Below are 21,289 nucleotides of genomic sequence, written 5' to 3' on the forward strand. Positions count from 1 at the left end.
GGGTGCGCAGAGGCTGGGAAACTGACGTACATGAATGACGAACGAGAACATATTGCACATGTAACGGAAAGTCAAATGAGATGACTATGAAAAATGACCAACTACCAAGTATAATTCTTTTGAAGGGTGCAACAAACTCTATTGAATACTGAACTAAGGAAAAGATATGTTAAGTGTGTTTTGAATACGGCAACAGAGCAAAACAAGCATGTATGAATGGAGTGAACTCCAGACTAAGTGAAAGCAAATTGTGGCAAGGCCAAAGAAACTACCAAGAAGAGTGGTAAGAAGGGGTAATGTACCACAGTGTGAATTGCACGAAATGCATATTGTAGCAAGGCCAAAAGGACTACCAAGAAGAATAAGTATTGATCCAAGAGGCCACAGGACTACAGGTTGAGTGAGAACAAACTGTGTTGGCCAGAGCTCCAGAAGTACAGCAAAGTGCATATGGTTATCGGTTGCGTGACCTGTGATAGGTGGCCCGATAACTACGCTTGGAACGAATTGCGCCCCTGGGAGTGAACCAGAAATTGAACTGATGGTATTTTGAGAGCCAGAGAATTTGAACTGAATTTTAGGTTTTGAAAGCTGGAAAAGAAGGCATCTTGGGGGAAGGAGCCCCCCAAGACTTTAATAACTGTGTTGAAACCTTTTGAAGGTTCACCCTGAGACCTGTGAGGAACTGTGAATTGTGGAGAACGCTTGGGGGTAGGACACCCTGAGGTCTTTTGCAAAACCATTTTGAAGCTGAGGAAGATGAAGCTGATAGAAAGCCAAAAGAGCTGGAAGAAATGTAGAACTTTTTTGAACACTATTCCTTTGTTGCTGACATCCCTACACATTATATAGATTTAGTTGTCGGGGCAAGTATAGATTTCAAATGGATTGTGTCCACCCACGTATTCCTCATCTTTTGACATCTTCAATATCTAGCTACAGCTGCTTCTGAAAACATTTTTGGCAGAGGTTGCTGTGCTTCGATGCGGTCGACTCGATGTCCCTTGATGGGTTCTGTCTCGAGGATGATGTCATCGAAGGTATATAAAGCACGTGAAGCGGCCGTTGGCTTCAGTTCAATTTTTCTTAATAAGCTTTTGCTTTGTGAACTATAGCACCCTTCAGATATTTCTTTGCAAATTATCAAAATTGTCTTAGTCTTCCGCTCCGACAACCCCAAAGACCGGTTTTAAAAAGTGCCAAGACTGCGACGACAAGATGTCACTGACTACCCGCATTGAGTACGCTTGTCGTGTCTTGGTGTGTAGCACAAGACCTCGGCCTGTCAAGTGTCAGTTGATGACCGGAAAGCTCTGCAGGAGCGTAAAGGGAAATTGGGAGTAGGTAGACTCCCCAAGAAACCCCCTTCAACTACCCTGTCGAAAAAATGTCTTCCAACGAAGTGAGAGACGACTCTCCTTGACGGAAGAAGTCTAAAAGGTCCAGGTCGCGGAGTGGCTCCCACCACTTGTCGTTGAGGAAGACGAAGAAAAGGTATCACAAATCGCCTACTTTGTCATCCTTGTCTGACTCCTCCCCAGAGAGGACTGCACCATCCTTGTCCGATTCCTTCCCAGAGAGGACTATATCTTATCTCACTGAGGCCTCTACTACGGCTGAATGAGAATAATTCAGGCAGGAAATGCTCAAAATGTTCGCGAGCCAGAAACCTTTGAAGCAAGTAGGCCATGCTACTACCGTGCCTTCTGAAGCCGGCAAGGAAAGGGCTCGAGCCAAATCCAGCGCGCCCTCGAGCCTGGGAAGAAGGCCAGATTCCCATCGGGAGCCGTCGAGGCCTCGACACGATGAAAAGTCATTGAGGAATCCTTCGAGCCATCAAAGTTGTCACTGACATTCAAAGGAGAAGTCGATGTTGAAGTCATCGAAGCCACCAGTGCCATCGACGTCTAAAACGTCCTCATCAAAGACATTGACCACTCCATGGGCACCTGGCTCGAAACCTTCGAAGCAATCGACGCCTTTACTTGAAATTCAGGAAACCTTTACTCCTTTACCAACAAAGGATTATTTTTATTTTTTAAGTCTCTCACTTCTATTTCTGAGGACAATAAACAGTCTGATGATGATGCACCCTTTGGTTTGCAGTATTGCACACCAAATGTACCCGATAGTTTCATATCGGAAGAATCCAGGTTACGAGACCTGCATGAAAATTTACAAACGGCCATTGGAGTGGACACTTCACCAGAAATGGAATTTGAAAAGCCTGAGTTAGATGAGCATGCAGAGGCCTCTTACAGGCAATAAATGTTCAAGGTAGTGGATTATCTGGGATGGAGCAGACATTCCCTCCCATTCGAACAGAATGACCTCAGATATCCTGGACAAAGGTCCTCAAAGGGATCCTATCCTACCCTTCCATGTCATTCTTAAGAAGATAGTACGTGCTAATTGGCAAGCACCGGAATCAAATGCCGCAGTAAATAAGAACTTGACAAAGAAATACTGACCGTCAACTAGTGACGCCAGCTACTTGTAAACACCCTACCCCAGAAAGTCTGGTGGTGCAGGCTGCAACCTCTACCTCCAAGCAGGCTGTTTATCCAACCATCCCACTGGATCGGGATGATAAACATGTAGACGCCTGGTCTAGGAAAGTCTTTTCTGCTGGGAGCATTGCTCTCCAATCAGCCAACTCCACATGTGCCTTGCCAAAATGTACTTGCACTCTATGGAACTGTACATCCATGGCGGCTGAAAACATTCCCGAAGGGGAGGAAAGAGAAGGTTTCTCTGCCATTGCCAAAGAGGTCATGTGCGAGTCTCCTCAATGGGGTTTGGATTCTACTGATGGCATCAGCAGAGCCATGGCGGCAAGCACCTTGATACGCAGGTTTACATGGTTAAGGAAGTCTGGATTGGCACCGGGCGTGCAGTCTAGACTCTTTAATATGCCTTGTGATGGTCTCATCTTTCTGGTAGCAAGGCTGACTAAGCCTTCAGAAGCTGCAGACCTCGAAGGCAGCAGCCAAGTCTTTAGGTGCCGCTATTGGGCAGCCTCAGCCCTTTCACTGTAGTGTAACGTCTTGAAGGGGTAGATCCTTTCGCTACTACTCCTCAATTGGAAGAGCAAGAGGAATGGCTGGTCAAAGAGGCCAAAGAAGATTCCCTCGTGGTGGATGAGGGAGAAGTGCAAAGCCCACCCTAGCAGCAGCATCTTTACCTACAGCCCCTGCTTCAGCCGCCTCCAAACCTTGCTGATGTCTTGGCTCACGACACCCCAGTGGGAGGCAGACTGTCTCGGCATCTGAAAGAATGGCAAGGTATTACTTAAGATGCTTGGGCATTACAAACCATAGCCGAAGGTTACTGCCTCCCCTTCCTTCAGAGACCTCTGGATCATCCACCAGGGAGCCATTCTTTAAAGGTTCCAAATCCAGTCCTTGTGCAGGAAATTTTGACCCTGCTAGAGAGGTGCTGTAGAGCCAGTACCTGTAACTGAGAGGAACAAAGGATGTTATGCTCCATATTTCCTAATCCCCAAGAAGGACGGAGGACTGAGACCATCTTGGACTTGAGATACTTGAACAAGTTCCTTAGGAAGTACAAGTTCAAGATGGTCACACTTTCTCAGATCCTTCAGGGCCACCAACTCCAGGATTAGATAGTGTCATTGGACCTTCAAGATGCTTATTTCCATGTGCTAATCCATCTCAAGCACAGAAAGTACCTGAGGTTCACGTTGGTGGTTCTCATTAGTTTCGAGTTCTGCCGTTCGGGCTGACCTCTGCCTGAGGGTATTCACCAAACTGATGGCGATGGTGGAAGTGAGTCTCGTGAGAGGGGGGATTCACGTCTACCCCTCCCTGGACAAGTGGCTGATTAGGGCGTGTTCTCCCGAACATGCCCTGGATCATCTTAATGCGACCTGCAACTCTCTCCACAGACTGGGCTTCTCCCTCAATTACAAGAATTCCCACATGATACCATCTCAAAAGCTCCAGTTCATCAGGGCTGTACTGGATACATCCTTTGGAAAGACCTTGCCACCCGAGGTGAGGTCTCAAGACATTCTGCAGATGGTCACCAAATTTCAGAGTCCCCAACGTCTCCCAGCCTTCGACTTCTTGAGGTTGCTCGGCCTCCTAGCATCCTGAATTTTCCTGGTGCTAGAGGCTTGTCTGAGAATGAGATCCCTTCAATGGGCTCTCAGGAGACAATGGTCTCAATTCTCGGGGCAACATGCCAGACCTACTTCAGGTTCTAAGCACGGTCGCACAGTATCGCCTAATCACCGAATATTCTGAAGGGAGAACCTTTTTGGCAACCATGGCCGGAGATAACAGTAGTGACGGACACCTCATCACGAGGTGGAGAACCCACGCCAATGATCTGACAATCAGCGTTCGTTGGTCTCCATCTGAGTCCAAACTACAGATCAACCTTTTGGAGCTGAGAGCAATCAGACTTGCGCTGAAGGCTTTTCTGCTCTCTGTACAGGGAAAGAATGTCCTGATAATGACTGACAACAGTGACCATATACTGCCTCAACAAGAGAGGTGGTGTAGGGTCACTGCCACTTTACAGAGAGGCTCTGCAGTTCTCGTTCTGGGCAATTCAAGAAAGAATATCCCTGTCGGCAGCTCACCTAGCCGGAGAGGAGAACACGGCAGTGGACGCTCTGAGCAGGCAGAGCCCAGAGTGGGCACTAGCTCAGGAAGTCCTTCAAGAGATCGTTGCCCTTTGGGGAACCCCTCAAGTGCATCTGTTCGTGACCAGTGTCAGAATTGTGAACTGTACTGCTCCATGGAATTTCCTCCAAGAGGAGCTCTAGGTGACGCTCTCGTAATGTTAATGTTAAATGTTCAATGTTAAATGTTAAAGGTATTTGTACCGCGCACCGTCCCCAACGGAATTGGTCCCCAGGCGCTCAGGCGGATCTGTAAACGATAAAAGTGGGATGGGTTAGTAAGGTGAAGAAGGGAGTAGGATAGTGAGAGGAGTGGTGTTCTGTTGGCAGCATCAACTCGGTATACACCAGGTGCTGAGCTTTGGTGCGGGTATCGGATCGGAGTCAGTCCGCGTGTGCTGTTGTTCCGGCTTATGTGTTGTTGCAGTGTTGTCAAGTGCGTGCGGCTTGTTGTGCGAGAGATGGTTGTGTGAGTTTTCTGAGTGAGATAAGTATGCAGAGTTTGAGCTTATATTGGTTAGTGGGTTACCTGACCTTTACCATGCTAACATTCACAGCTCTGTCCGAGTGCGGCACCTGTCGGCCTCCACATTCCCATCCAGACGCGGCGCAGGCCAACGCCCAGGACTCCATCCCGGCGTGGTCATGCCAGCACTCACACTCCCACCCAGACGCAGCACAGGCCAGTGTTCAGAGACCCGTCCAGTTGTGGGCATGCTGACATTCACAACTCCATCCGAGCGCCACACAGGCCACCATTCACAACTCTAGGTGTGGCACATGTTAGCATTCATGTTTCTTCTAAGTGCAGGCATGTTATCCTTCAATCGATCCTATCCAGATGCGACGCAGGCCAACGTCTATCTAGATGCGTCTGTCGATCTGGATATGTTCGTCCGGTACGTACCAGTGTGGGAGTCAATTGGGCTTTCGTGTGGGTCTAGGTATGTGGTCAGTCTCTGCAGCCTTCCTTTGTGGCTATTTTCCATGATGTCTTATGCTCTGTCGAGTGGTCGGTTCTTTGGTTTGAGTGTTTGTCCAATTTGAGAGTGGTCGAGGTTGGAGTTATGTCCATCATTGTTTGATGCCTGGGTATTCTAGAGCTTCTCCGTTGTGGTTATGCCTTGAAGAGCCATGATTTGAGGAGTTTCCTGAATGCTAGGTGGTTTGTTGTGTTCCGTATATTCATAGGTAGGTCATTCCAGGTTTTGGGTGCCTGGCGAGAGGAGGACGATCCTCCAAGTTTTTTTCTGTTGTAGGGTTTTGGTTCCAGGCGTATGTCGGTGCTTGATATTAGTGTTCTTGTCGGTTGGTGTAGGTGTAGTTTGTCGCTTAGGAATTCTGCGCCTTGTTTGTGTATTGCTCTGTGCGTGATGCACATGGCCTTGAACTTTATTCGCTGTTTCAGTGGTAGCCAGTGTAGTATTTTTAGCGCGGGTCTGATGTGTTCTCTTCTGGGTAGCTTGAGGAGGAATCTGGCTGCTGCATTTTGCCGCAGTAGTGGACGAGAAGTTTCATTTTCCGTATGCGTTTCGTCCAGTCTGTCATTCCTCACGTGATCGGGAGGTTGAGAAAGTTTGGGAAATCCATGATCCTCATTGCCCCGGATTGGGCCAGGAGGATGTGGTACCCAGACCTTCTGGACATGTCCATCTGCCTTCCAATACTACTTCCACAAAGAAAAGACCTTCTCTAGCGAGAGGAAGGTTGGGTTCTCCATCCAGAGGTCAAGACACTCGGCCTTCACGCATAGTTTCTGAGAGGCTGAGGTCTAAGGATTATGACCTCCCGGGTGACATAATGGAGATTTTGCTTTCGGCCAGCAACAAAGTCTTTGTGCCGCTGCCGTTGGAACAAATTCTGTAGCTGGTGCAGGGACAAGAAGTGGACCCTTTGCTATGCAAAACAGAGGTGTTATCCTTTCTGCTGTACTTGACCAATCTGAGGCTTCAGGTTGGGACCATTAAAGGTTATTTGACGGTGCTTTCCATCTTCAAGTGCTTGCCTGAGCGAACGTCATATTTTAAAATACCTTTTCGTAATACAATTTCTAAAGAGACTCACTAATGTGTTCCCTCCATCTCCTTTTCAGGTTCCCGTTTGGGACCTGAATCTTGTTTGTAAAATGTCTTGTGTACACAATTTGAACTGCTTCATTCATTTTCCTTAAGACTGTTAACATTTAAAACCATCTTGTTGGTAGTGTGAACATCAGCCCGTAGAGTGAGTGAGTTGCAGGCACGATCTTTTTAACCACTCGTTAAAGTGTTGCATAAGGACAAGGTTGTCTTTGGGGGTCAAACCTTTATTCCTACCTAAGGCCATATCGGATTTTCATTTGGGACAGAAGATGGTGTTACCTACTTTTTACCCTCCACCTCATCCTGGCAAGGAAGAGGAAAGATTATACAGACGTGACCCACAAAAGGGCTGAGTTTCTACATTTCAAGGACGTTGAAATTGCGTCTGGATGACCTTACACTGGTCATGAGTTGGGACAGACTGTAACCAAATGGACCTTTATCCAGATGGATTATTTAACCCATTTTCGAATGCTATAGACCGGCCAGGAAAGGTACCGCAGAAGGCTTGAGAGCCCATTCCATGAGGGGCATGGCTACTTCTTCTGCTCTGCAAAGTGGTGTTCCTAATAAACTTTTGCGAGGCAGCCACCTGTTCTACAATTCATACTTTTACTAAACATTTCTACCTTGATTCCACCTTAAATCAGGATGGAAGCTTTGGGAAAGCATTAATTAATTCCGTTCATGACAATCCCTACAATCCCTGAGGCAAAATTCCTAACTCCTGCCTACAAAACAAACACTGCTTTGAGAGTCTATCAAAAGATGGGGAATACGTAGGAGGACCCAATCCATTTGAAGAACAAGTTACTTACCCCTAGCAACGTTCTTTCAACTGGATGTGCCTCCTGCATATTTTTCATCGCCCGTCCCAACCAACGCCGCAGCAGAACTTCAATGTTATTCACGCTCCTTCAGAGTCTAGTATGGTCAAATACGCTTTAATGCGGGTGGTTCTGCTTAAGAATGACACGAAAAAACAGAACTGAAGCCAATGGGTCCTACGTGTGCTATATATGCTATATATAATAAACGTTTATATTGGACTCACCGACATTGACTATCCTTAGTTTTCTTTATGTAGGCAAATCTCACCTTAGCATAGGGCAAGATAGGCTTTACTCCATCCTGACATTTGAAGTAAATTAAACTATTTTTAGAAAATTTAATCTGTTGCCTGTGTCATACTTCATGATGCCTTTGCATCTCCCGATAGATTTCGATTAGATAGATGATTGATTGCAGTGGCACCAAATTGGCAACTCTGCATTACTTATTGGCGAGTCCCACAGACTGAACAGATCAGATATGCTTTCATATGATAGAAATATATATACTCTTTTTGGTCTTTTCCAAAAATTGCTTTTTATTTAAGATTCTTGCTTTCCTGTTGGCGCTTCTTGCATGCCTCCCAGTATATATAACCCATGAGTATTGCAAATGTGCAGTTTGTGCATCACCTTACAGTCTATAACTAATCATTTACTCCACTATTCCTCTCTCATAGATTATTTGTGTTCCCCTGAAGAAAATATCTACAAAATAGATTTTACCAGGTTCAAAATCCGAGACATGGAGTCGGGCACTGTACTTTTTGAGATCACGAAACCTCCAGCATCTGGTGAGTGGCACTGCATGCAATCTTCACCAGAGTATCACGTTGACTTTTGAAGACTGTTGTATTCTCCACTTCTTTTTTTTTATTAAACAAGATTGTAGCTGTTTGTTTATTCCATTGTAGGCACTCTGTTTTCCTTGTTTATTGAAAGCCATATCTCAGTATGATAGCTCCTTAGCATTTTTCATACTGTCTGCCATTATGTCCTGTATGGTATAGCCGTATAGTCTCCATTTTGTCGTTCTAGATGTGGGGATTCTCTAGCATAGTTTTCTCTCCACTGTATTTGGGGCTGCTGGGATTTTGCAATTCCAAAATGGATACTGTGTTTTTGAAAACTGGGATTGTCAAAATGGCCATATGAAGGGTTGACAAAACTGAATAAACAACTGATTCAATGCCATGAGAACATGCTGACATTTTTAAAGCTGGGAGCATACCAGCATTCAAACCTATGGATCAAGTTCCCCGGCCATATGTTATAAGTCGCATACAAATGTGTAATGGGAGTTAATGAAAATATGCTGTGGAAGAAAATTCTTGATGGCAAAGAGGGAGGAATTGTCACGACCCTCGTCCAAAACCCCCTCTGGCAAACCCATTGGCCAGGTGGAGTCAGGACTGGGGCCTCTAGAGCCTGGCATCCTCTTCAAAAGTCCTAATGGGGCCAGTCATGGTGCCAGGCTCATACACCATGAAAAACAATGTGCTTGGGAACTACTTTATTGTATTGTCAGCCAACATGGAGGCATCCACATAGCTTGGTTCCTAAGAACCAAGCTATGCGGTCTAGTGTTTTGGGTGTGGTAGCTTAGAGACTACTTTACCTGGACTATTTTGTTGGGGCTATTTAAACCACACCCGAGCAAGACAATGCGCTTCGCGTTACTTTGCAGCTTGCAACGTGACGCTCACCGTGTCCAGCTATTCCCTTGAACCTTGGAGAAGCAGAACCTGTAAGGAGACAAAAGGAACATCATTATTCATCTTTAAACACTCGCAGCTGCTGAGAACAGCTTCCTCGAATCTGCACGCCTCCCGGACAGAACGACCTGAAAGAGGATGATAGAGGCAACATTAAAGAAAGCAGTAGAGACCTTTACAAATTACGAACTGCTCAAAAGGCTTACCTGGCTGGTCACCTCTCGGCAAGCACCACTCTGGACATTCCACTCGCGCTGAAGAACACTGCGGCCTATAAGGAAGGAAAACACAAGTTATCAAAGGCAAGACTTTGCAGCGCTGCGCATAGCACTTACTTACCGCATCATAGCGCTCTTAATGCGCCATCATTTACCAGCGTCGCTCAACCAAGCCAGTTCGCTGCGCTGAAGCTTTGCATACCTAAGGGAGAAAAAAGAGACATTTTAAACAAAGAAAGGCATGCAGGATAGCAACAAAACTAAAGAACAGCAATAAGACCTACCTCAACAATATCAAATGGGCCGGCGTCAGTGAAGTAACTGGACCGCACTCGCCCATGAAAGACAACGCACCCCTGCAAAGAAGGCAGGTCGTAGAGCACGCCTAATTCTACCACAAGGCAGAACCTTCCCCGCAGACCACATCAGGGCAAAGCTGAGGAGCATACCAGCGGGTAACCCGGCTGGGTGGCGTCCCTGTGGATACTAGGTAAGCGTAACAGGAATATAAATAGTTTAAACTGACAATCTGCTGGGGAGATGAATCAAGAGACATGTAAAATGTACATTGAGAATGGGGGCTGACTAGAAGTAAAAATGCGATGCTGGAGAATCTTGAGTGACGGAAATGTACTCTTGTATTTAGTTATTTTTGCCTTATTTTCACTTCTAATCAGCAGTTAGTTTCTTGGAGGTTTGGCTGGCTTGTTGAATAGTGTTTGAGGCTGTCTGCTTGGCTGATGGGTAATTTGTCCTACAGTTTTAAAACCAGCACTGTTCCTCAGGTAGTTGCTGGGTGAGAACTTATAAAATCCTTCCAGTAAACGGACACAAGGCTGATTTTTATCTCCTACTCTATTTAGTCTATATAAACAAGTTAGCAAACTAAATTGAAAATCTGGAGATGGATGTCCTTACTATAGGATGCAGAAAGTCTGGAATCAATGGTAATGCTAGATCGGTCATTCAAAAATATTTTGCATTTTTGTCTGCCAAAATGGGTTTAGTTGGCATCTGAGTAGACGGCCACTCTCTGAAGCTGGGGTCAGGGAATCAATGATCATACGATTGACTCGGCACCAAAATAAAGACCTGCAGAGCCCACAAGATGGTGTTGACCTGGATATGAGGAATAGCAGTGGGCATCATCGCATGGAGTAAACCCACAGCAGAGCTGGATTGCCCATGTCCCAGCACTGTGGGTCCCGTGTTCCTCCGTAGTTTTGCTGCCCCTCCTGAGATCCAGAGTGCAAGAAGACTGGATAGTGTTATGTGAAGGACCCCACCCTATGCTAACTTCACCCGAGCACTGAGAACAGTGTGCCATAAAAGTGGATCAGAAGGTACCAAATATGGACCTTTTAAGACATGAGCCATATTTTAACGATGTTCCCAAAGGGACAAAAATGTGATTCCTGGTGTTGCTTTTGGCACTTCAGCGACGAACAGTTAATGCAGTGGTAGGCTGCAGATGGCATTGACTGTTACAGTAGGAGATAGCTGGTGGACCGCTGGCCTGAGTGGCGTTGCCAGCATTTTCAGGCCTGTGGATCCTTTGGGCCCAGCTTGTCTGATGTGTTGGCCCCTCATCATGAGACTGAGACAAATAAGTCATGAATGGGCCAGATCAACAACAAACTTTGAGTTATCAACAAAATCCCTGATTCCTCTCCTCAGATAAGAGGCTGGCCAAAGGAGTGAAGCCTCACTAGACTTACCAAACAAGACTGCACCAAGGGCCCACCAGATCCCTGGCAAAAATATGGAAGCCATATCAACCAAGCCTTAAAAGGGAGGCGACACTCGCTTTGATGGGGGACCAGGACAAAGACAGTGAACTGAACCCATTGATTATTTCAGACCGGCTTAGGGCATGAGTAGTAGGTATATATGTTAGCATATTCATAGTAAAGCATTGAAATGTCTTCATGGAGCGAGCACATATTAACAATTACAAACAGAGTTTCTCATTCAGTTTGAATGTCTGGGATGCGAGCCAGACTAATCCATTGTTTTGGAACACACGAGTACACTGCTATAACAATACTTCTGGGCTGCACTCCAGTGGTCTAGGATGTGTCCCAATTGTTCCGTTTGCTTATATAAATGCTTTGCAATGTTCCCATTAACCATAACAAAGTTCTGAAAGACTACAATGGACTAAAGGGCTTCCGGATTTGACCGGACATGAGGGAGAATGGTGACAGACAGGGTTTAGAGATCATTCGGTATCGTGCCGTTAGCATCTTGCTGTTGGCAACTTAGCATTGCTCTTGAGCTGTAGGCGATAATTTGGCATCTGGCCGTTGGCAAGAGGCCATTGGGGGGAGATGTCGCTTAGGTAAACCACTCACCAACACTATAAAAAGACTGACATTTGGGAGGGGAGAGGAGAGCTGTTCATGGATCTTGACATAGCAAGACTGGAGGCAGACAAGGCTGGAGGACCCAGAAAGCAGACTGGAACCACTCACTCCATGCCAGCCTACGAAGAGGGGAGGGGGGGGGGATTGTCCTCTGCCTGGATTTTAAAGCTTCTGAAATTGCATTTCTGGGCTTCTAAGACATTTGTTTTTGCTTTTTGAGCAGAACTATTATTTTTGACTGAGCTGCATAGAGAGGCATTCCTACCTATTTCAACCAGCTCACCACCCATTGACCTATTACTACTTTTTTGTACCACATAACATAACTCCCCCCCCACCTCCAGTCCCCAACCCCACCTCCCACAGCGTCTGAAATCTCTGCATGCTTCACAGGCTATTGACCACTGCCCTCCAATGTTTTCTGTATACCTTACAATGTTTGCTTTGAGCTAGATCACTGCGGTTTTGCAATGAAAGTCTTGGCTTCACAAACACAAATTACAGTGGAACAAATGGCACTTTTCCACCACCATTTGACACCCCACACTAATGGTTGCTGGTTGAAAGTCCAAAAACTAACTTGAAAGGCAAGCGTGTCCATTCCCTTAATTTGTTTCTGTATAGTGTTGTACAGGCTGTGGCAAATTTGATCTGCAGTCTCCAGCTCCAGGTTGTTCAGCAGTAAAAGCCCATGCCCAGATCTGTAATGAGAAAGATTCCTGTAGCTAACTTCAAGGTAGGCAATGTCCTCCTCCCCATTACTCCCACACAATGCTGTTAGTGAATGCTATTTTCTAACTGTTCATTAAAAAACAAAGTATGACACAGTGTGCCACAGTCTCCGGTTATACCGTGCAATTGAACACCTAGGAAATCTTTTCGAGTGCTTCAACTTTTTTCAATCCGTACATGTTGGTTTGAGATAAATATATTTTTATTGAAGGGACCTTTGTGCTTCAAACAGAAAAAACAGCGGAAGGTGCATTCAGTAAACATGCCAGCCCTGTGACCTGGTGATTATGAATAGCTAGTAGTTAACCACCGATGATGATGATGATGATGATGATGATTATGACTTCAGCCAGAACTGAGAACAGACTGGTGGCTTTGCAGTGGAGTGAGGTAAACTACCATGGTATGAATGTGAAGGATTAAGAAGGGGCAGAAGTAGTCCTGTGGAAGGGGGTGGGTCTTTCCAATAGGAAATGGTATTTCAGTGCAGATGTCAGTGTGGATGGTGGTCATGTTTTTGATTTAAGGAAATTAGAGCAGAGACCCAGCATTGAGTGTTAGCACCAAGTCTGGGAGGAATGGCAAGCTTACGAGTGTTGCTGGGAGGAATGGCAAGCTTACGAGTGTTGCTGGGAGGAATGGCAAGCTTACGAGTGTTGGTGGACGGGTGTGAGCTTGTATAGGACTATAGGTTGGGCAGGGCGCGAGCATGTGATCAATTTGAAGACTAAAATGTTGAGTTGCACATGGAGCCAAACATCAAAGAGATGGTGAGGGGAGATTGTTAGTTGCCTGGACTATTCACCTCTCACTGCAATGTTGCTTCTTTGACAAAACTACGTGCACATTAAGTACAAGAGTAGATATGAGCAGTTTGGTTGAAGGAAGGTGGCAGATATATTTTTTAAAAACTTTATTTAACTTTGTCGAGCACAGATACACCAGCATGCTTCGGTAGCACATTAGTCATTGCAATATAACGCATAGGTTCATTTACCCCAGTACGCATATGGAGGTTAACATTATCGGGGTACAATTGCACTAATCCTTAGCCAGGAACCCCCAAAAATCCCTGCATTTATCTTTAGGGCGTGATGAGGCTGGTTGCATAGTTGCATACGTGTCTTCGCATTCATTGACCCATGTTAATTCCCTCAGCCAGTCGCGTTCATGCGTGGGTAGCTATCCTTCCATTTGTGTAAAATGCACTGCTTCGCTACCTTACACCCAATATTTAGAAAAGTTCTCAGGTGCCCTTCTGGGACCCCTCCCCATGCCCCAAATAATACTCATATGTGACATCTCCAGTTCCTTCCCAACTATGGTACCCAATAATACATGTATCTGACTCCAGAAGGTCACAAGCTCTGGGCATGACCATAGTATATGCGCGTGTCCATGATCCTCACCCCCACATCTTGGACAACAGCCATCATGAGCAGGGTATAGTGCCCTCAGCCTTTGTGGTGTATAATGCAACCTATGCAGAATCTTATATTGAATGTTTCATTCTAATATTCATTGATACAGATTTGGTAAATGACCACATACCCTTCCACTGCCCATCAGTTATGTTCAAGCCCTACTCGTCCGTCCACTTCCCCCGTGATTTGTCTATCACCACTGGGGTCCAGTGTGGAATCCCCTTAAACAGGGCAGCTAGTATTTTCCTGCAGCCATGAATTGGATATATTCGCACAAGTAACACATTGTCAGGAGGTTCAATCGGGTAGCATCCTCATCGTTTTTGCCCCGCAACCCTCAATCTATACAGTTGTAGCAGTTGCTTGGGGGTACCCTTATGCTCTACGTAAGCAGAGTCAAGAACTGCCCCTCCAGAAACAAGTCCCTGATGGCCTGATACCACAGCCTATTCCAGCATGATTTTAACGAGGCCTCTTAGATTTGGGATAGTACCGGAAAGTTTTGCAGCGGCAGCCAGCGATGGTACAGGCAGCTGTGAGAAACCTGAGGGCGTCCTCACATCTGCTCCCCTTACAGCCCCTTCTTAAGTGGCCAGGGAAAGGCCATCGCTTTTGGATCCCGACCCTGAGGGTGGAGAACCGAGGGAGGATCACCTGAGTGGAGGGTCCTTGGTGGATTGGGGAGAGATGTCTGTGAGGTGAGGGAGATGACACGGCACTCCTCACCACCCCCACCCCTTCCCATTCTATAATGAATCCATAATCCCAAAAGCCTTCGTGGGATGTTGTTACCCCTTTTCCTCTGATCAGGGTAACGTCAAGAAGAATTATAGACCTCTGAGACACAGGAGAAGAATGCCCAAAGGCGAAGCATGACATTCCCCCCTCCCTAATTATGACCACCCTAACCCTCCCCCAACCTTTATGGGTTTTGCAAGACCTCTCCCCTCATTTCCCCATTTTTTAAAATTTGAAAGTACTGGGACGAGGAAAAGGAGACTAAGAGGAATGAACACTACACCTGAATTTTAACACTCTGGTATTGAGACGAGGAAGATGCCTGCAAGGTATGGTGAGTCGGGCATGTCCCCTTAATCATATTCAGGCAAGAGTAATTAGGCATCCACACCTGTAGCCTGTCAAGGAGCTGCATTTGTATGAAGGGAGACCAGTGGGGGGGAAGGGGGAGAGGTGGGGAGAGGTGGGGAGGGAAAAAAAACACAGGGAGGCCTATGCCTGCGAACAAGCAAAGAGAGAGAACGCTGTTTGTGTCCACCCAGAGGCAACAGGGTTGCTGGCGCATGCAGAAGTGAAACCGGCATGCAAGCAGGACTTGCAGAGGTCGGAGCACCAGCCTGGGAAGCTAGTGAAGGCAGCAACAGCAAGACGCAGCAGACCAGTGAGTGTTGGGGAAAAAGACCCTCGGAAACCGGGGCGCTCTGGGTGGGCTGCATGCAACAAATGAAGCGCCGTACGAATGAACGTTTCAAAGCAAAATGTTACATATTTTTAAATGGCACTACATATAAAGTATTGAATACTGAACTGAAAAGTTTTAACCATGCTACACCATGCAGGTTGAATACTGAATTGACTGAAAACCTAAAAATTTAAACCATATTGAATATTGAAAGGAAATATAAACTTTATAAGCAAAGCAAATGGTCAAGAAAGGCTGAACAGGAAAATGCCCATATAAAAGCAACCAATGGGGAAGAAAACCAGTGTGAAGGAGTACAACCAAAGGTGGGGCGTGAACAAGACCACCACCAAGTGAGCCTTGTGAGTAAATCTAGTGCAGCAAGGCCAAAGACTGGCAAGAAGTTTGTGACATGTTATGGCGGAGCCAAGAGGGTAATCAAGGAAGCTGTAGGTGTGTAAATATTGCACAGAACGCAAAGAGGCCAACAAGGAGGAACTAAAGGAGCCTAACTTTGTACACAGGGTTAAATGCAGTGGTCCCCGTGTGGGCTGAAGAGCTTAAGGGTCCTGGTTGCACGACCTGCGATGGGGTGGTGGGGACCATGTGGTCTGAGAACTGCACCTAGACCAGTGAGCCCTACATCGTGAAGATAAAGATATGGTGAAACCAATCAAGAAGGAGCGCTGCAAGTGAACTGGTGAGGCAAACCAGGAGGGTCATGTTGACCCAGTGTTAAGCTGAAATTTAAAAGACTGAATTACACATTGATTGCTACGTTGAAATCTTGGAGCAGGGAACCCCGAGACTTGATGAACTACAAGTACCATCTTGAGGACAGGGCCTCAAGACCCTTTTTGTTTGAACTGTTACTTTGAACTTGGGGAACGGATCCCTGAGGAGTTTGTGGAACTATTTGAACTTGAACAAGGTAAATCTGAAGACTTTTTGTGGAACTGTCTTAAACTTGGGGAAGGGGAGCTGAAGAATAAGCTGGGAGCTGGAAGAAGCTCAGATTTTGTGTTGGGCACCAATTCTTTATTGGCATCCCTACACACTGTTTACCGTTTAGATCTGAGGACAAGTACAGATTTTGGACACAGACAGACTTTTAAGTTGAACTCTTTGACTCAGACTTTCCTTAGTTTCATTCAGGTAGGGAAATCCCACCTTAGCATAGGGCAAGTTAGACCTTACATTTACGTCAATAGATATTTTTTGTTTGAACTTTAAATCTGTCTTGCTTCAGGATGCCTTCACACAGCCCACATTGTTTTTCGCAATAATGGTTTGCCAGGCAAACCGCGTTGTCTGCACATGATCGAAGGGGCACTCATCTTTATAGCTAGTATCCAATATCAGCTACTTCATGTCTGAGGCACCCGCCGCTGCCTTCTCTAACTAGACATGCAGTGGGGCTCCAACTAGCCCATACCTATATCATGCGTACTGTGCCTGGGCAGCCAGCCAGTGAACCTTCATGTGTGGGGATGTACATTCTGTTCACCCCCTGACCCCCATCGTAGGGTACTGTCATAGCTTCCCATTTTTCCCCAACAGCCCCAGTGTGCCACAGAAACCGGGACATACTACTGTGCAGATCCCTGAAGTACTGCTTACATAGCCATAGCGGCACATTAACAAAGAGATGCAACAATGTCAGTACCAACATCCTAATGATCAACGCTAATTGACCTGTCAGAGACATTGGCACAAATCCAGTGGCTCAGTTTTCCAGAGACGTATGCTGCATGAGCCTCAAAGATATCAGACAGTAATGTGTTTTTGTCTCTATAGACCAATATAAACAAATATTTGAAGTTACCTGGTGCCCATTGAAGGGGAGAAGCCACCAGGGGTCAGGGAATGTTAACAGTCAGCAGGAATGCCTCGGATTTATCATAATTCACAGTAATACCTGAAAATTTACCAATTTGAGTGTTAACTGACATGATGGGGTCTAGGTTTTTGTTGGTGGTCTCTGGCGTAGAGCAAAACATTGTCGGCATACAACAAGATGATCTCCGGTTGTCCCACTATGAGTCCCCCTCCAGCTATGCTGGTGTCTGATCAAGTCCGTCATGGGTTCAATCTTGGGGGCAAAAACTGGGGTGATGAGGTGCAGCGCTGATGGCTTGGACTGTACACCATTAATCCGAACTGTGGCAATCGGGTGCAAGTATAGGTGCTTAATGTATTGAACGAGCTGCATCCCTCCACCCCTGCCGATTACATTTACGTAAAACAGCAAATGGAAACGACCAATACACCATGTTGATTGCTTTTTGAGCATCCAATGCTACCGCCATAACTTGAACGGCAGTCGATATGCGGGCCGTGATATGAAACAGATGCCAGACATTCAAAGTGTTGGACCTGCCCAGTATAAAACCCACCTGATCTTGTTGTATGAGAGGGCATCAGGGGAAGTAGCCTATTGGCTATGATTTTAGCCTACACTTTGGTATCTACATTCATGAGGGACAATGGCCTATAAGAGGTGCCTTCTACACTGGGCTTCCCAGATTTCAGGAGTACTAAAATAGTGGGTTCACGAAGCGTCTGCAGGAGTTGCCCATTCTGCACAGATTCCTCCACACCTCAAGCAGATATGGGACCAAGAGCGCCCCGTATGCAATATAAAATTCTGCGGGGACTTACTTCTCGGGAGGTTGTGTATTACCTTCATTATTTCTTCCACCGTCAAGGGTACATTAATCTGCCTGTGAGCTCCCTCCCAGAGGACAGACCTGGGGATGGCCTCTAACAGGGCGGCTTGCAAGCCCTCTTCATCACTCACCCCTGGTGCCTGGTACCGGGCCTCCTAGAAACATTCAAAAACATCACTAATACTTTGATCTGAGTACTGCATATTTTGATATTCATCCCACACCCCAACTATATGATTCAGCCCCCTTTCCAGCCAGGTTTAGTTGGACTGCGCCTTACCAGGTCTTTCCTCTCCATACCTCCTGGCTGCAGCAGGTCTTGCAAAGTATTTCACCTACCTTTCTGTATGTTGCTTAAATGCCTCGATCTTCGTCTTCATTCGGCCCGCATAGTGCGGTGTGGCACTGCCGCAAATCTGCTTTCCAACAGTTTCAGCTCGGCTTCACCAAGAGCAATCAACCTCATTATATGTTGTCCAGTCCGGTAATCGTGCCGGTATTGATATATACCAGCATATTTACCAGACTGGCTGACTACAGGTTTGCCGGTGGGGCACCTGTTACCTCCAGCTCAGAGCTTAAGGTAAAGCAGGCGCCCTACCGGCAAAAAAAGCCATCTTTACCGGCACTGGTATTGCCGTTGTCGGTAATGATGGCAAATCACTCCACGAAGAAGGGACTCCACGAAGAAGGGACTCCACAAATGGGGATTACCACTGTCACTCCGGCACTCAACCGGCTGGACCGAGTGCAGAAAACGGTAATAGCCTTTGCCGGTTTACTGACTGGTTTCCTGCCAGCATACCGGGATGGTTATGAGGCCCAGTGTCTCTTCAGACAATCTTAAGCACACCAAATTACCTAGACGGGGCCACCCCCCTGATAAATACCTTCAATGTTTTCCAAAGCGTACCTTGTGATAGTGTTAATGTCTTTCGTTTGGAAGAAAGCGGGGATCTCTTCCTCAATACTCATTCTGAACACCAGATCATGTAGCGCCAGCGATTTGAAGCACCATGTTGTGCCGTCCCAGGTTTTCCCACCCCACCTCCAGGAAAGCGTTGTTGGAGAAGCAACAAAATATGTACGCAGGAGTATATAAGCTGCTAGTGTTTGTCCCAATAGGCACTCAAAGATTAGAAACCTGTCTATCCTAGACAACATGCCCCAGAGCGACATGTCGTGTACCGATGAATAGTATGAAAATCCCTCTATCCACGGGTGCAGAGTTGGCTATACATCCGACAGTGTAAGCCTAGTCATTTGGTGCAAAATACAAAATACTGCCTTTGAAAGCGTTGTGGGCGCCTTGCGGTCCATCTCCATGTTCAGTATGGTATTCCGATCCCACCCCCAACCCCCATATGATTGGTACCAAGGAATGAATCGGAAGGATGCCTGCCAAATGTGTGTAAAACTCGATCTATATTGGGCCCATATGTGTGTGCCAACAAACCTTCCCTATTTAATAGCTTACAGTGCACCACCACATAACGATTGTCCGGGGGTACACATGCGAATGCTGTAGCTCAAACATTTATGAATCAGGGTCATGGTGGTGCTGTATTCGCAAACATGTTGAGAAGAGCACTGTTCTCTTGAAGCAATTTTTGGGCCCTCAGAAAATATCTGCGCTCCATTTGCACAGCTGCAGAAAAGTCAGGGTCGATATATATTGTAGCGCCTTCGTAGAGCAACGGGCCCTTCGAGGGGATTGGGTCCTCCGACGTATTCCATATCTATGACAGTAATCACCACAGCTGTGCTGCTTCGGAAACTTTTTCGGCGTCTGCGTCCTGCGTCGATGACGTCGATGCGCCGCCGTCGAGGACCTCCTCCGACGTCCGACGTCATCCGATGTGATAAGTAGGACGCACGACGCCAGTAGCCTCAGTTCCGTTTTTTCCGCGAACGTGTTGCTTCGTGTTTCTCGGTTCTAGCCTCGACTCTTTGGAGTTCTGTTCTTTCTGGTTCTTCGAGCCTGTTCGTTTGTGAATATTCCTTCGCAGCGATGTCTTCCACTTCGTCTTCAACCCCGCGTCCGGGCTTCAAGAAGTGCGGGGTGTGTGGGTCCAAGATGTCGGTGACTGACTCGCACGACGCCTGCCTCTGGTGCCTCGGGGAGGCCCACGACACGGATGACTGTGTCGACTGCCTGTCGCTCACTTCCAAGGCCTTACGCGAACGTAAGAAGAAATTGTCGGTAGGTCGGGTGTCCAAGCCCCGGAAGTCGAAGTCGGCGGGGCTTTCGACGGATGATTCGAGGGGTGACTCTCCGCGTCATCGTCGGAGGTCTCGTCGGTCTTCTTCTAGGAGTCGGTCTCGCCACTCCTCTGCCTCTTCGAGGCGTTCTCGGAAGCGCCGTCACCGGTCGCCTTCCAGGTCCTCTTCCGAGGACTCTGCCCGGCACGTCGGTTATCCCACCAGCCGTGCGACGCCGGAGGAATGGGCTTCCTTCGGGAAGAAAATGTTGGCGATTCTTGAGTCGCAGGGTACTCAACCGTCCGCGCCCCCGAGTGGGGTCGGCCGTGTGAGGTCGAGAGACGCCGCTCGCAAGAGTGGTCGGCACGAGTCACGGGAGAGGTCCCGTTCGGACAAGGAGGCTCGTTCTCGCCGTACCCGTTCCAGGTCCCGGTCCTCGACGCGATCGAGACCGTGTGCACCTGTGATGTCTTCGAGGAAGACATCGACGTCTGAGGCGTCGAGGGCGTCGACAGGCTTTCTCGAAGCTCCGGCTCCGAGGAAGTCGTCGAAGCCGTCGACGTTCAGGTCGTCGAGGGACACGCTCGGGGCTCCGGCTTCGAGGGCTGTGTCGACGCCGCCGATATTGGAGGCGCTGCATCTGACGTCGACGCCGATTTCCTCGACGTCGACGCCGATCCTCTCGGCGCCGTTGCCGGTTTTCTCGACGGCGGCGCCGATTCGCTCGACGCCATCGACGCCTTTCGTGTCGGAGGTGCCCCGTGTCTCGGGTGTACCCCCTAGGAAGGCTCTGGCTAAGAGCAGGCACTCTCAGGTGCCTTTCCACCGCTTGGATTATATTTCGGAGGCGGATGAGGATTCGGTTGGCCTGGTTCCTGGTCTGGTGCCGGATGACATTGTCTCGGGCCATAGTCAATTTGACGAATTGAGGCAGTCGCTGCATGATGCTAGTGGTCTGGACACCTCTCCGGAGGTGGAATT

The 21,289-nt window shown here is 47.3% G+C and overlaps 1 protein-coding gene across 2 annotated transcripts in view; it reads left to right on the forward strand.

Annotated features, from left to right (window-relative positions):
• UNC119 (unc-119 lipid binding chaperone) overlaps nucleotides 1-21,289 on the forward strand; it is a 423,630-nt gene that overhangs the window by 157,159 nt on the left and 245,182 nt on the right. For both annotated transcript variants that reach the window (XM_069615338.1, XM_069615339.1), the window contains one exon: nucleotides 8,243-8,356. In XM_069615338.1, coding sequence (XP_069471439.1) covers nucleotides 8,243-8,356 — 114 coding nt within the window. The remainder of the gene's footprint in view (nucleotides 1-8,242; nucleotides 8,357-21,289) is intronic.

This window comes from Ambystoma mexicanum, chromosome 9 (genome assembly GCF_040938575.1).
Source record: "Ambystoma mexicanum isolate Mex_15411 chromosome 9, UKY_AmexF1_1, whole genome shotgun sequence".
NCBI lineage: Eukaryota > Metazoa > Chordata > Amphibia > Caudata > Ambystomatidae > Ambystoma > Ambystoma mexicanum.